Source organism: Ictalurus punctatus, chromosome 16, assembly GCF_001660625.3.
Source record: "Ictalurus punctatus breed USDA103 chromosome 16, Coco_2.0, whole genome shotgun sequence".
In the NCBI taxonomy this organism is placed as follows: domain Eukaryota; kingdom Metazoa; phylum Chordata; class Actinopteri; order Siluriformes; family Ictaluridae; genus Ictalurus; species Ictalurus punctatus.
The window spans coordinates 10566055-10580643 of record NC_030431.2 but is presented as its reverse complement, the minus strand read 5'-3'; the positions used below and the strand labels follow the sequence as shown (position 1 = coordinate 10580643).

At 35.9% G+C, this 14589-nt stretch overlaps 1 protein-coding gene across 5 annotated transcripts in view; it reads left to right on the top strand.

The window, feature by feature from the left end:
• rxfp2a (relaxin family peptide receptor 2a) overlaps positions 1–14589 on the top strand; it is a 141510-nt gene that overhangs the window by 85949 nt on the left and 40972 nt on the right. For 3 of the 5 annotated variants that reach the window (XM_053686675.1, XM_017489990.3, XM_017489992.3), the window contains 2 exons: positions 9534–9605; positions 12508–12579. In XM_053686675.1, coding sequence (XP_053542650.1) covers positions 9534–9605; positions 12508–12579 — 144 coding nt within the window. The remainder of the gene's footprint in view (positions 1–9533; positions 9606–12507; positions 12580–14589) is intronic. The other 2 variants (XM_047160690.2, XM_047160689.2) reach the window with 2 other exon arrangements.

The window sequence follows — 14589 nt, the reverse complement described above, 5'->3', positions numbered from 1 at the left end:
GAGGTTAACTGGCAACAGGTCAATAACATGACTGGGTATAAATATAGTATCTTAGAGAGGCAGATTCTTTTAGAAGTAAAGATGGGTTCACCAATCTGCGAAAAACTGCGTCATCAATTTCTGAATAATGTTCCTCAGCATAAAATTTCAAAGACCATTACTATCTCATCATCTACAGTATATATCATCAAAAGATTCAGAGACTCTGGAGAAATCTCTGTGCGCAAGGGACAGGGGTGAAAATCAATATTGCATGCCCGTGATCTTTGGGCCCTCAGGAGGCACTGCATTTAAAAACAGGCATGATTCTGTAATGGAAATCACTGCATGGGCTCAGAAACACCTCCAGTGAACACAGTATGCCATGCCATCCACAAATGCTGGTTAAAGCTCTATCGTACAAAGAAGAAGCTATATGTGAACATGATCCGGAAACGCAGCCATCTTCTCTGGGCCAAAGCTCATTTAAAACAGACTGAAGCAAAGTGGAAAGCTGGTCTGTGGGTAGACGAATCGAAATTTTCTATTCTTTTTGGAAACCATGGATGCTGCATCTTCTAAACTAAAGAGGATAGGGACCTGCATCTTTGATGGTATGGGGGTGCATTAGTGCCTATGGAATGGGCAGCTTGCACAACTGGAAAGGCACCATCAATGCTGAAAGGTGTATACAGATTTTAGAGCAACATATGCTTCCATCCAGATTCTATCCCATCTTTTCTTCTGAGAGACTCCGTCTCTCTAAGATACTCTCTTTTTTTTTATATCATGTTACTGACCTGTTGCCAATTAACCTAATTAGTTGCCGAATGTCCATCCAGCTGATTCTTCTTAGTAACACTTATCCAGCCTTTTCTTACCTCTGTCCCAACTTTTTTGAAACGTGTTGCGGCCATCATATTCAAAATGACCTTACGTTTTCCTTAAAATGGCACATTCCCTCAGTTTAACCCTTTTCACCCCGACACTAGAATTCATTCCGCCGGCGGAATGGAAAACGACTTATCGGACATTTTCAATTAGTATAAACAAATTAATTATTGTATCACCGCAGTTCTGGTACGAGATTAGTCAGGATACTTGTGCCTATCTCTGTGTGTAGTTTCATGTCTGTGTGCTTAACTGCTGGTGAGCAGGGGGATGAGACACTGGCGGAGTTTGAGCTCCCTGCTGGGCAAACAATTTACACCTCTCCACAAAAACACTGGGACAGAGATAAATCGGAGAGCACGACTAAAGCTTTTTTGATAGTACAACACCGTATACAACTGCCACAATAAAATTATATCATTTAAACCCAAGATCGGACTTGTATAAACGTTTACTACCTTACATTACCCACATAGACGAAAATCCAGTTCGCTCGCGGTTTTATAAATCATGCACATTTCCATCGGTATAAAGTCCATCAGCTTTATTGAAGAAACAAATGCAAAGTTCCATATTTAGTCACGAATGTCCTCTTCAAAATGCATTAAGTGTTTTGGTATCCCACCCCTCTGGAATTTAGTAATTAGTCATAAACTGAACTGAGACACCATTAAAAAAAAAAAAAAAAACCGCTCATCTGCTTTGGCTATGCTGAACAATCCGCCTCCTAAATTATAATCTGGCAGTCTAACTTGATTGACACCCACATGGACCAATTGTAGACACTTCTAGCTTTCAAACAAACCCAAACTCGACATGATTGACCACTCAGAGGCTGAGAAAATCAAACGCGTAATCAGCACAACTAAATTTTTAACGCGTGCGGCTTGAGTTGTGTGTCAGCGGTACAGGGCCGTGCAGAGAAACTATCAGGAAAGGGCAGCTCCGCTCTAACGGTCTTTCTGAAGAACTTTATACAGCAGGTTTTTGCATGTTTGGCAGTTTTTTCTGATCGCTAGTTTTCTACTGGTTTTCGCTCAGTGTGCGATTTATCCGCGTTTTATAGAGGCGGTGTGCTCTCGAAAAAGCCTGAATGCGTCACAGCTTCTGGAGCAGTTATTTCCGAAAAATAAAATAAAGTACACAGCAGTTATTTCCGAGTGACTCTTTTTTGTTGTTGTTGTTGTTGTTGTTGTTGTTGTTGTTGTTTTTTTTTTTTTTGGGGGGGGTGGAGGAAGACTATGTGGATTGAGTTGAGGGGCTCTGTCTACCTCCCAGAGAAGTCAGAGGAGAGGGGTCACTCGTGTGTCTATCATTTGAGCCATTCGGAGAGCAAGTGCTCCTTCACCTGGGGCTCTGGCACTATTTTTAATAAACATTATATTTTATAAGTATGTTTCAGACTTTTTTGTGTGTGTGAAATTACACATTTTGTAACAGAGTTCATGCTACTGCCATTTGTTTTCATTTGGTGCCATTTGGAGAGGTTATTTTGTGCCTTTTAAAAAATAAAGTTGGCTATTTCTAGAAGTCTGCAAAATTTAAAGGCTTTGTGCCATTTTTATAAGCTTTGTGCCATTTAGAGACGTTTGGTGCCATTTGGAGAGGTTTTGTGCCATTTTTGGAAAGGTTTTTACCTGTGTTTGGATAACCTTACACACAATTTTAGTGGTTAGAGATAATGTCCTCATATTTTGGGTGTTCATGGACAAGTACTTGGGGCATCTCTGAGACCAGAATGGGGATGATATCAACATTTGCTGGGAAGATACAACATTTGTGTTAAAAGTATTTTTTTTTTAATAATTTTTTTTTTTTTTTTTTTAAATTCTGAATATATTGCCCTAGGTAGGCTAGTTCAAAGAAGAAATACTTGAAATAACTGCTAATTCTTAAAGTCTTAAGTGTCTACTTTCATATGAGCCATTAACCACTACTGTGGTGTGTGAGATCACAGAACAAATCAATGCTGAACACAAGTACCCCAAAACAGACAAAAATGCCATTTTTTGGCTACCGGTAAAAGAGGTTTTAAACATTTGATATGTTTTCTATGTTCTACTGTGAATAACATATGGGTTTATGAGATTTGCAAATCATTGCATTCTGTTTATATTTACATTTTACACAGTGGCCCAACTTTTTTGGAATTGCAATTGTAAAACTGAAACAAGACTAATAGACTCTCACTGTAGAAGTAGAATTATATAGTTATTTACCGGTTTTCCCTCTGAAATGTGCAAATAATTGAAGCCAACGTGGGTCTGTCTAGCTTCTCTCAAGGAGAGACCATGGTCAATAAGGTTGGCTCTGATTTCATTTGAGACACGTCTGTTCCCTACCTCTCCTCCCTCCTCTTACACCTTGCTCTCCCCTTCCTCTCTGTCCATGTCTTTTATATTTTCTTCTCTTGCTCTTTCCACTATACCATAGCCCTCCAATCTACCCATCTCTTCTCCCTCTACTCCTCCCTCTTCTCCTCTTCCTACATCCTTCTTGCTTCTTCTCCTACATATTCAACTCTTCTTGCACCATCTGCTCTTCCTAGACCCTCTACTCATCTCCCGTCATCTATTTCTACCTCTTCAGCTGTTCCTCTCCCTCTCATTAATACTCTTCTTCTACCCTCTCCACCACCTCTCACTCTTACACCTATTCTTTCCCCTTCTCATTCTTGTTATTATTATTCTTTGTTCTTTTTCTTTCCCTGATTTATAGTTGTTGCAAATAAGTCAGCTGTGTAAACAATTAGGAAATTTGCATTTATTGTGTTGTGTTCATTATTAACTCATCAGATATGAATTTGGAGCTAACTGAAAACATACCATGTGCAACTGAGAATTTAACAAATAACAGTTTTGTGTTTGGAAAAATGGTACACAAATGTTTGTGATTTTTGTAAAGACCAATAACAAGATCTGAAATTGTTTTTCCTGATATATTAAAGTTTTGGTTGGCTGTATGAACTACTGTGAAAACATTTGAGAATTTTCTGCACGGTGTTTTGAGAAAACGTTGCATGTGATTTGTAATTTGTAGGAAATTAAGGAAAATGTGCAATCAGTTTAGGACAATTACAAAGTGTTCACATCACTGTGTTAACTGTTTTGAGAGCAGTTACCTGAGTTTGGAGGAATTTGTTAAATTTTTGATAGTGCTGTCACTTTCAGCACTTGCTAATTACTCATTGTGTTAATTTTGTACCCTAATGAGAATAAGAATTGCTCACACACATAGTCTGTCTTTTCAGGCCCACTAGTGGTGTAGATGTTGGCGTCTACAGTCTGACTATTATGCAAAATAGCTTTCGTATAAAGAAAATAGCAATGACATCAACAAAAGCTGCATGCAATCTTTCAAAGTAATAAACTGTCTATCTGCACATGAAACTTGAGTTTCTCTGTCTCTTTGTTGTGGAACACACAGTAACTAAAGACTGTCATCTCAGGATTGTTTAGATTCTGCCAGAACTCATAACATTTCTCAAGTATTTGGGACATCACAAAACAAATACTTTTTCCATCAAAAATAAGGCAAAAATAAAATACAGTGGATGGGTTACATCGAAATTAAAATTTATAGCAATTATAAAATGTATTTTTTTTTAAAAAACCATAATCTATTTTGCCATGTGTGTCCTTTCATTTAACTGAGTAGTTATTGGTATGCAGTGCCTAAATTTTAAAACTTAAATTGAATTATATAAAAATAATAATAAATAATGTACCCTATCTTACCCTCAGAACAAATGGGTTCATGCTGTACTCTATTGAGGGGGAGGGTTATTGACAGTCACCACAAGAGATCAGAAGGGGGGTGCAAATTGTTTTCAAGAAAAAAAACATAGACAGGGCATCATTTGGGTACTCTGTGTATTTTTATTGCTTTTCGGATAGATTGTGCATAAATGAAAATGTCTGTGTTCTCTCTCCTACTGTATTTTCTTTTTGCTGGGGAGAGGCAGAGCTTAGCCTGCCTTTTATCTAGCTGTCAGTGCGGACCAGCGTTGCCAACTTAGCAACTTTTTTCAGACCCCTTTAGCAAAAAAAAATAAAAAGCGCCTAGTGACAAATCTAGTGACTTTTTGGACAAACCTTAGGAACTTTCCAAATGTGGCCAGTACTGTCTTACATGCACGAGATCTTGCTTTCCCGCTGCAGTCACACCTCTCTCTGTGTCTGCTCTGTTCAGTGAGCGATTGAGAGCCAGAGCAGCACATACCGTTGATCATACGGCAGTTGACACAGACGTGAATGTAAAAAAAAAAAAAAAGCAAGCGCAGGTGTCCCACTGATTGATTTAACAATGTCATGGCTAACGATATGCGTCCTTCATCCCAATTTACATAATTCATATACAAATGTTTTTAGAATGGAAGACGAATGTAATGCAACATGTTTTACATGTAAAATAGTACACGGTATTACAGCCTAGTCTCTTGGTCAAAGTAGTTATAGTGTTCAGAAACGTTTTTGATAATTGATGTTCCATACATGTCTGTTATATAGTTTTATAAAAGTTATCTTTAAAAAAATCATAAAAGTTATGAAAAGTAATTAAAAAAGTACAAGAAACAAAAGAGAAAAAAAAAATCTATCTATCAAAAACAGATGTCCAAATTGGGCCCAAAGTGTCAATATTTTGTATGGCCACCATTATTTTCCAGCACTGCCTTAACTCTCTAGGGCATGGAGTTCACCAGAGCTTCACAGGTTGCCACTGGAGTCCTCTTCCACTCCTCCATGACGACATCACGGAGCTGGTGGATGTTGGAGACCTTGTGCTCCTCCACCTTCCGTTCAAGATTACCCCACAGATGCTCAATAGGGTTTAGGTCTGGAGACATGATTGGCCAGTCCATCACCTTCACCCTCAGCTTCTTTAGCAAGGCAAAAGTCATTATCATGCTGGAATACTGCCCTGTGGCCCAGTCTCCAAAGGGAGAGGATCATGCTCTGCTTCAGTATGTCACAGTACATATTGGCATTCATGGTTCCCTCAATGAACTGTAGCTCCCCAGTGCCAGCAGCACTCGTGCAGCCCCAGACCATGACACTCCCACCACAATGCTTGACTGTAGGCAAGACACACTTGTCTTTGTACTCCTCACCTGGTTGCCGCCACACACGCTTGACACCATCTGAACCAAATAAGTTTATCTTGGTCTCATCAGACCACAGTACATGGTTCATTGAGCGGTTAAGTGGTTCCTGTAATCCATGTTTTTAGTCTACTTGTCTTCAGCAAACTGTTTGCTGGCTTTCCTGTGCATCATCTTTAGAAGAGGCTTCCTTCTGGGACGACAGCCATGCAGACCAATTTGATGCAGTGTGTGGTGTATGGTCTGAGCACTGACAGTCTGACCCCCCACCCCTTCAACCTCTGCAGCAATGCTGGCAGCATTCACACGTCTATTTCCCAAAGACAACCTCTGGATATGACGCTGAGTACGTGTACTCAACTTCTTTGGTCGACCATGGCGAGGCCTGTTCTGAGTCGAACCTGTCCTGTTAAACCTCTGTATGGTCTTGGCCACCGTGCTGCATCTCAGTGTCAGGGTTTTGGCAATCTTCTTATAGCTAGATTACATTGTTGCTTATGTTGCTTATGTAGAGCAACAATTCTTTTTTTTCAGATCCTCAGATAGCTCTTTGCCATGAGGTGCCATGTTGAACTTCCAGTGACCAGTATGAGGGAGTGTGAGAGCGATGACACCAAATTTAACACACCTGCTCCCCATTCACACCTGAGACCTTGTAACACTAACAAGTCACATGACACCGGGGAGGGAAAATAGCTAATTGGGCCCAATTTGGACATTTTCACTTGGGGGTGTAGTCACTTTTGTTGCCAGCGGTTTAGACATTAATGGCTGTGTGTTGAGTTATTTTGAGGGGACAGCAAATTTACACTGTTATACAAGCTGTACACTCACTACATTGTTGCAAAGTGTCATTTCTTCAGTGTTGTCACATGAAAAGATATAATCAAATATTTACAAAAATGTAAGGGGTGTACTCACTTTTGTAAGATACTGTATATGCCACATGACAGGGGAGCCTTGGGGGGGGGGCTTTAGTTACAAAAGGTTGAGAATCTCTGGCATAGACTAACAAAGACTTCTAAGCAACACTACAGAATCACCATTTGCTGTTTGGACCATCCACACAGCAGCCAGTCATGCTGCATACAGAATTGTATGCAGCATACATGTGGAACTCTAGAAAAAAAATCAGATATATTTTTTGTGATGATATGGTTGTGATTTGCTTAGGCAAATACCTGGTACTATATCTAGGTGACTTCAACATTACTTCAACACTGCTGAAAAAAATATAAATGAAACATAAAGTAAACAAACTACCTCTGACATACAAACTCAAAAGCTGCTCAAAATACTCAATTTTTAAAACTGTCTAAATACAATCTTCTTCTTCTTCTTCTTCATCTTATTATTATTATTATTATTATTATTATTATTATTATTATTATTATTATTATTATTATTATTATTATTATTATAGCAGTTGCTTTTAAAGGAATCCTGAAAACCATGGTTGCTGCATCACCCTCAGCATCCTTGGTTATAGGGAAACTCTAGCACATTTTGTGAACATGCTAGGTGCTAAACAACCTGAACTGATAAGATACTGCTCTTATGTGGAAGCAGAGGAATCGCACCTCAACAATTGAAATGTGGAAATATGCATCCTTCACATCTTTGTCACATCTTTGTTTAGACACCAGTCACGTTTGTTCACCACTTGCGTCATATTTGGTGTGCATAGAATACAGATTTTATATATATATATATATATATATATATATATATATATATATATATATATATATATATATATATATATATATATATATTATACGTTTAAACGTGTGCTGCAAACAATACCTTTAATCGTTGCTTGTCAGAGGCTTATTTAAACATGTCATTTAAACAATAATCAGAAGATTATTTCCAATGGATGACTGAGAACTTAAGAAAAAAGTCAGTTAGAGCAGGGCTCTGTGAGTGCCAGTCATAAATGTTTCGGTCCCAAACAGTTTGGGCATTGATCATTTTGCTAATCCATCAGAGCTTGATGGAACAAACAACCCCCCATTCTGCCCTGAAATGTGTGTTTTATTCAGCAATACAGTCAATTGCTCTGTGATGGTGCAGATTTTAACAATAACATTAACAATATTAACAAAACTCAAAATAGTCTCAACATCTTTGAATCCATTTCCTAAACTCAGCAAGAGCTGAAAGGGAAAGAAGAGATAAAAAAAAAAAGCATTGCACACAATCAACTGAGAAAATGTGTAATAGAGTATGACAAACATGTGTATAAATGTGTTTACAGATGAAATATTTTAATGTTTTTCTCACCTTTGAATAATGGTTTCTTTTTTTCACAACTTGTCTCTGCACACTAAAATTCTCTTTTTATAATTAATCTTTTAGTTCTGTATTCTGAACCAAATATCAATTTATAATTTTTATATTTATTTTTAATCTTAGTTTATTATAAACATTACGGTATACTGTATCTGTAGTCTAAAATGCCCTAACGCACGCCTCCAAACTATATGCACATTCTATTAATCTTTATCTTTATATTGAGAGCTAAATGAAATTAAGTCTGTACACGAGATATTTCCATCCCAATGTGTATGCTGGTGTCATCATATACATCAGCTAGTAGTAAATGCACTGAAGTGGCATACACTATTTATATAGCTACATGTTAACTTTTTAAAAAAATTAAAGTAAGTAAATATACAGTGGGGTCCAAATGTCTGAGAGCACTTGTGAAAATGCCCCTATTTTACATTCTTTCTAATTTAATACAACAATTTTCATTGCAAATTATATTATTGAAAACAGCTTGAGTGAAAAATACATTTTATTTTAAATATTTACATGAATGAGTTTCTTAGTATTTGTTATGTCCCTTTTTGCTTTAATAATACTGTGGACTTGAGCTGGCATGGACTCCTCAACCTAATTATCCATTTTAGATCAAATCTGTCAGTGTTGTCTGAACACATGCTTCAAGAGAAGAAAATGAATGAGGAACATCTGATCTTTTGTACAAAGCAGTTAACACAATCAATGTCTCAAAACAGTGTACATTTAAATAGGGACCTATAAAAAGTGCAGAGACTTGAATAATAAATATACAAGATATTGAACATTTACTTTAATTTTTAAAAAAAAAAATATTTCAAAATTCTAATACAATCTGTTTATATCCTATTTTAATTGACAAATTAACAAATTCCCAGATTTTCAGTGTGGTCTTAGTCTTTTGGACCTCACTTTATATACATAAAGTAAAGTCAACCATTTAGGATAGCAGACTAAAGATAAAATCAGGTAAAGTACAGTATAAACAAAGACCAGAGAATTCTGTGTTCTGGAACAATATTTGTAATTTGCCTCTCATTCTCAAATCTTGGATGATCTCTGTTATTAAAAAATAATAATAATAAGTTTTACATTTTGCACCAATGGCTTGGGTAAAAACTACTAAGCTTTGATTATTGAGAAACTTGTGTGGTATAGTAACATGTAAGCATTTGTGGAAAAATTTTACTACCACCAAAGACACTTTCTGCTATGTTTTCTTGATGATTCCTTATGTGGCCTTTTTTCTATACAGGTTCCTAAGTCAGAACTACATCACTTCCTTGGTTCCTGATGTATTCAGAGATCTCCATAAATTACAATGGCTGTGAGTACAGCAAACACTTCACAGACATGACATTTTAAGATACATACAGTATCTCACAAAAGTGGGTACACCCCTCATGTTTTTGTAAATTTTTGATTATGTCTTTTCATGTAACAACACTGAAGAAATGACACTTTGCTACAATATAAAGTAATGAGTGTACAGCTTGTATAACAGTGTAAATTTGCTGTCCCCTCAAAATAACTCAACACACAGCCATTAATGTCTAAACCATTGGCAATAGAAGTGAAAACCCCTAAGTGAAAATGTCCAAATTGTGCCCAAAGTGTCAATATTTTGTATGGCCACCATTATTTTCCAGCACTGCCTTAACCCTCTTGGTCATGGAGTTCACCAGAGCTTCACAGGTTGCCACTGGATCCTCTTCCACTCCTCCATGACGACATCATGGAGCTGGTGGATGGTAGAAACATTGTGCTCCCCCACCTTCCGTTGAGGATGCCCCACAGATGCTCAATAGTGTTTAGTACTTCACCTTCACCCTCAGCTTCTTTAGCAAGGCAGTGGTCATCTTGGAGGTGTGTTTGGGGTCGTTATCATGCTGGAATACTGCCCTGAGGCCCAGTCTCCAAAGGGATATCACAGTACATGTTGGCATTCATGGTTCCCTCAATGAGCTGTAGCTCCCCAGTGCCGGCAGCACTCATGCAGCCCCAGATCATGACACTCCCACCACAATGCTTGACTGTAGGCAAGACACACTTGTCTTTGTACTCCTCACCTGGTTGCCGCCACACACACTTGACACCATGTGAACCAAATAAGTTTATCTTGGTCTCATCAGACCACAGGATATGGTTCAGTAATCCATGTCCTTAGTCTGCTTGTCTTCAGCAAACTGTTTGCAGGCTTTCTTGTGCATCATCTTTAGAAGAGGCTACCTTCTAGGACGGCAACCATGCAACCATGCAGACCAAACACTGACAGGCTGACCCTCCCACCCCTTCAAGCTCTGCAGCAATGCTGGCAGCACTCATACGTCTATTTCCCAAAGTTTTGAAATATTTTTTGGGCTGTCTTGCATGCACAGTATGTTTAAAATCTATCCACAGGTTTTCATTGATATTCAAATCACGGGACTGTGAGGGCCATTCCAACAGCTTTAACTTTTATCTTTCTTGAAGTGGTTCAAGGTGGATTTTGAGATATGTTTTGATCATTGTCTTCTTGTAGAAGCCAGCCGTTTTAAAAAATGTGTTGCATTTGCTTCCAGAATTTGCTGATATTTACTAGGATCCATTCTTCTATGTACCTGTACAATATTTCCTGTGCTGCTGGCTGCCACACAACCCAAAGCATAACAGATCCTGCCCTATGCTAAACAGTTGGCAAGGTTTTCTTTTTATTAAATGCTGCTCATTTTTTCTCCAAACATACCTTTGGTGATTTGTGGCCAAAGAGTTCCATTTTTACGTTGTTAGTCTGCAGCACTTGTTTCCAAAATGCCTCTGGCATTTTAGATGTTTTGCTTATTTTACAAATTGATTTTTGTGACGAGGTTGCAGGTAAGGATTCCTTTAATTTTTTTAATGATTCAGGCAACACTATAAAGTAGTATGGTTTCTCCACCACTCCTGTGTCAACTAAATCATTCTGCAGGTGTCACGTGTGCTTTTGCTTTGCCTTTCTGATCAGCATATAGGCAGTTCTCTTTGTGAGTTTTCCAGAGCTTGTCTTGACTTCCACTGCTGCATTTAACTGCCATTTCTCAATGATATTTTAAACAGTGAAAACTGCAAGTTAGAAATGCTTTGATATCTTTTAATAGCCTTTAAAGGAATAGCTTTTAAAGGTTTTATTACTTAACCTAACAAGTTATGTACATTTTGATACTTTACAACTGGAATAGTTTACAAACTTTTGGACATGCCACATTTTTTTCTATTGTTTATCATATATAAAGTAACTATGCATTAATCTTTGCACAATTAAAAAAAAAAAAAGGTTGTGTTGGTTTCTTTGCACTTCAAAAATCAAAATGTGCCATTTTGACCAGGGGTGCCCAAACTTTGTATACAATTTTATAAATGATGGTTTATATTAATATACTGCACACAATCTAAGGCTAATTAAAATTAATGGATTAAGAAAATGTGTTGTTATTTATCAATTAAAAAAATGTAATTGTTGATACAGTATGGTGAGATGTGCTGTTAGGAAATGTTTTAACATTTTAAATGTATTTTTTTTTCATTTAAAACTTAAATTATACAACCCCGATTCCAAAAAAATTGGACGCTGTGTAAAATGTAAATAAAAACAGAATGCAATGATTTGCAAATCCCATAAACCCACATGCTATTCACAATAGAACATAAAAAACATATCAAATGTTTAAAGTGAGTAAATTTGCCATTTTAAGATTTTTTTTTTTCTCAAAAAAGTTGGAAAGGGGGTAAGAAAAGGCTGGAAAAGTAAGTGTTACTAAAAAGAAACAGCTGGAGGAACATTTTACAACTAATTTTTACGTTAATTGGCGTGTAAGAGATGTTTAATTCCTTACTTATCATCATTATTATTATTATTATTATTATTATTATTATTATTACTTGTTATTATTAATAAATATCCACAGTCAATCATATCAATCATAGTGGGTCAAGTCACTTTTATATATTGAAATTTACACATTATACAAGAAACAGTATTCATAAGCTACAGTCTTACAAAAGGATTCTTCAAGTGTTCATTAATGTTTTATGGCTTCTACAAAGCTTCTCTTTATAGTGAAACACTCTGTTCTTGGTTTTTACATGGCACCTTTAAGTGTTCCATCAGGGAGACAACCAAAGAAACCCTAACGGTTCTAACTTTACTAAGATTGTATTTACAGACAAAAAGATAATATTGCAGACTCATGTCTTAAAACATTTCTTCTCAGAGTGCTGGATCACAACCCCATAAGGAGCATCTCTCATGATATTTTCAGTGGCCTCAAGTCGTTAATGTTTCTGTGAGTAATTGTATTGATTAATAATTTCATCTGATCAATGTTTATATGAGACTACTCAGCTGTAATGCTGTATTGATTTGTGATAGCTATGTGAATGGTCTTTTTGAGAATCTCTCTCATGATAATTTCTTTGGCCTGAAATCGGTTATATTTTTTGAGTAAAGTCTGTAAGTAAGTACTTAAAAATTAATTGTAGATTTTTATTTCGTCTGCTTTTACTTTGTGCAGCTTCACAAAGTACTTTGATTTATCATTGTAGATTATTGCTTCACTGCTATCTTATGTATAAATAAATAAATAACAATAAATAAATAATAATAATAATAATAATAATAATAATAATAATAATAATAATAATAATCTATGTTTATTACACTGGAATAATTAATTCCACTGGATATAAATCTTGATTGACATCCTTATTAAATACTATATGATGCTTGAGAATTGTACAGCTCCATCAGACAGCACTACAGTTCTTTTTTTTATATAGTCACCTTTTCTGTTAGAACAGACATATTCAAAGTATTTTCTCCACAAGGCCCACCACACAATCCCCCCAAACAAAGAACAAACCATACTCAAACTACTGCAGCATATTGTATATTTAAATTTATTTATTTTTTTTTTTAAATCTACACACAAAAAAACTATACACATTCAAATGTAGGTACTTAATTGGTTCTGACAACGTAACATCACTAAAGTTGATGTTCCACTGGCTGCATGTGCACTATTGCGCTTCTATTTTTATTTCTGTTCAGTGATTATTAATATATGTAAACCTGTATGAATAACAGTTATTGTAACTAGTTAAGTCTTGCATCCCTCACAAATGTGCATTTATATTTTATTTTCCCTTTCTTTTAACATATCTACTGTCATCTCTACCTGCACTTTCCCTGCTGCTGGCTTATAGTGTATTGTGTGTGTGTGTGTGTGTGTGTGTATATATATATATATATATATATATATATATATATATATATATATAAAAAATATAATATAATATATATAAAAAATATAATATAATATATATATATATATATATATATATATATATATATATATATATATATATAATGGCTTACTTTTATATTTTAATTTATCTTCAGTGAACTCATTGCTGAATGGACTAGCTGCAATCTCAGGGCGCACAGAAGTGTCCTCGTGGATATAGCTCTGTTATTTATTTCCTTGTCTCTTTTCACCAATTTGTTTTGCTTCCAGTGCTGCTTTTGTTTGAAAATGTGCTTTGTTGTTGTTGTTTTTTTTCCCCAGCAGTAAACCCGTGGTGTCATTTTTCAGGAGTTCTGACAAAAATGCCTCTTATTTGCTGCTTATTTAATAGAAAACAGGAAGGATTGCATGAAATGCTTGCAATAATGTTCAGCAGAAGCTAGATCTTAAGCCTGGCATCAGTGTGTGATTGCTCACTGACTGTTTTTGAAAGATGTAATCATTTCTGCATTTCTACAATTATCAGCTTATGTTACAAACCTCTATTTTAAATTTGGCAGGAATGGGAACGTAACATAACGTAGGACACGTGAAACCAAACTACTATGTGTAAACATTTATTAACTAACAAAATTATTCAGTACACAAAGGATAATTGAAAAAACATGCATCATGACAAGAGAAAAAGAACAAAAATGTTTCTAAAATAATAATAATAAAAAAGACAATAACAACAACAATAGGACAACTCCAAAATATAGAAGCAACCAAAATTAACAATAACTGCATTTAAGAAAGAACATAAAGAAAAGGAAAACAAAACTTGTTTGCTGGTTAATCATCTCTCTCCTTCCATGCCCTGAATCAGCGTCATTAGCTGTGTTTACATGGACAACAATAATCCACTCTTAATCCGATTAAGACCATACTCTAATTAAGAAACTACCATGTAAACAGCAATTTTTACTTACCTTAATCTAATTAAGGTCATAATCTAATTAAGACAGGTGGAGTACTCCTGTTTTAGTCGCATTATGTGTAGTAGTGACA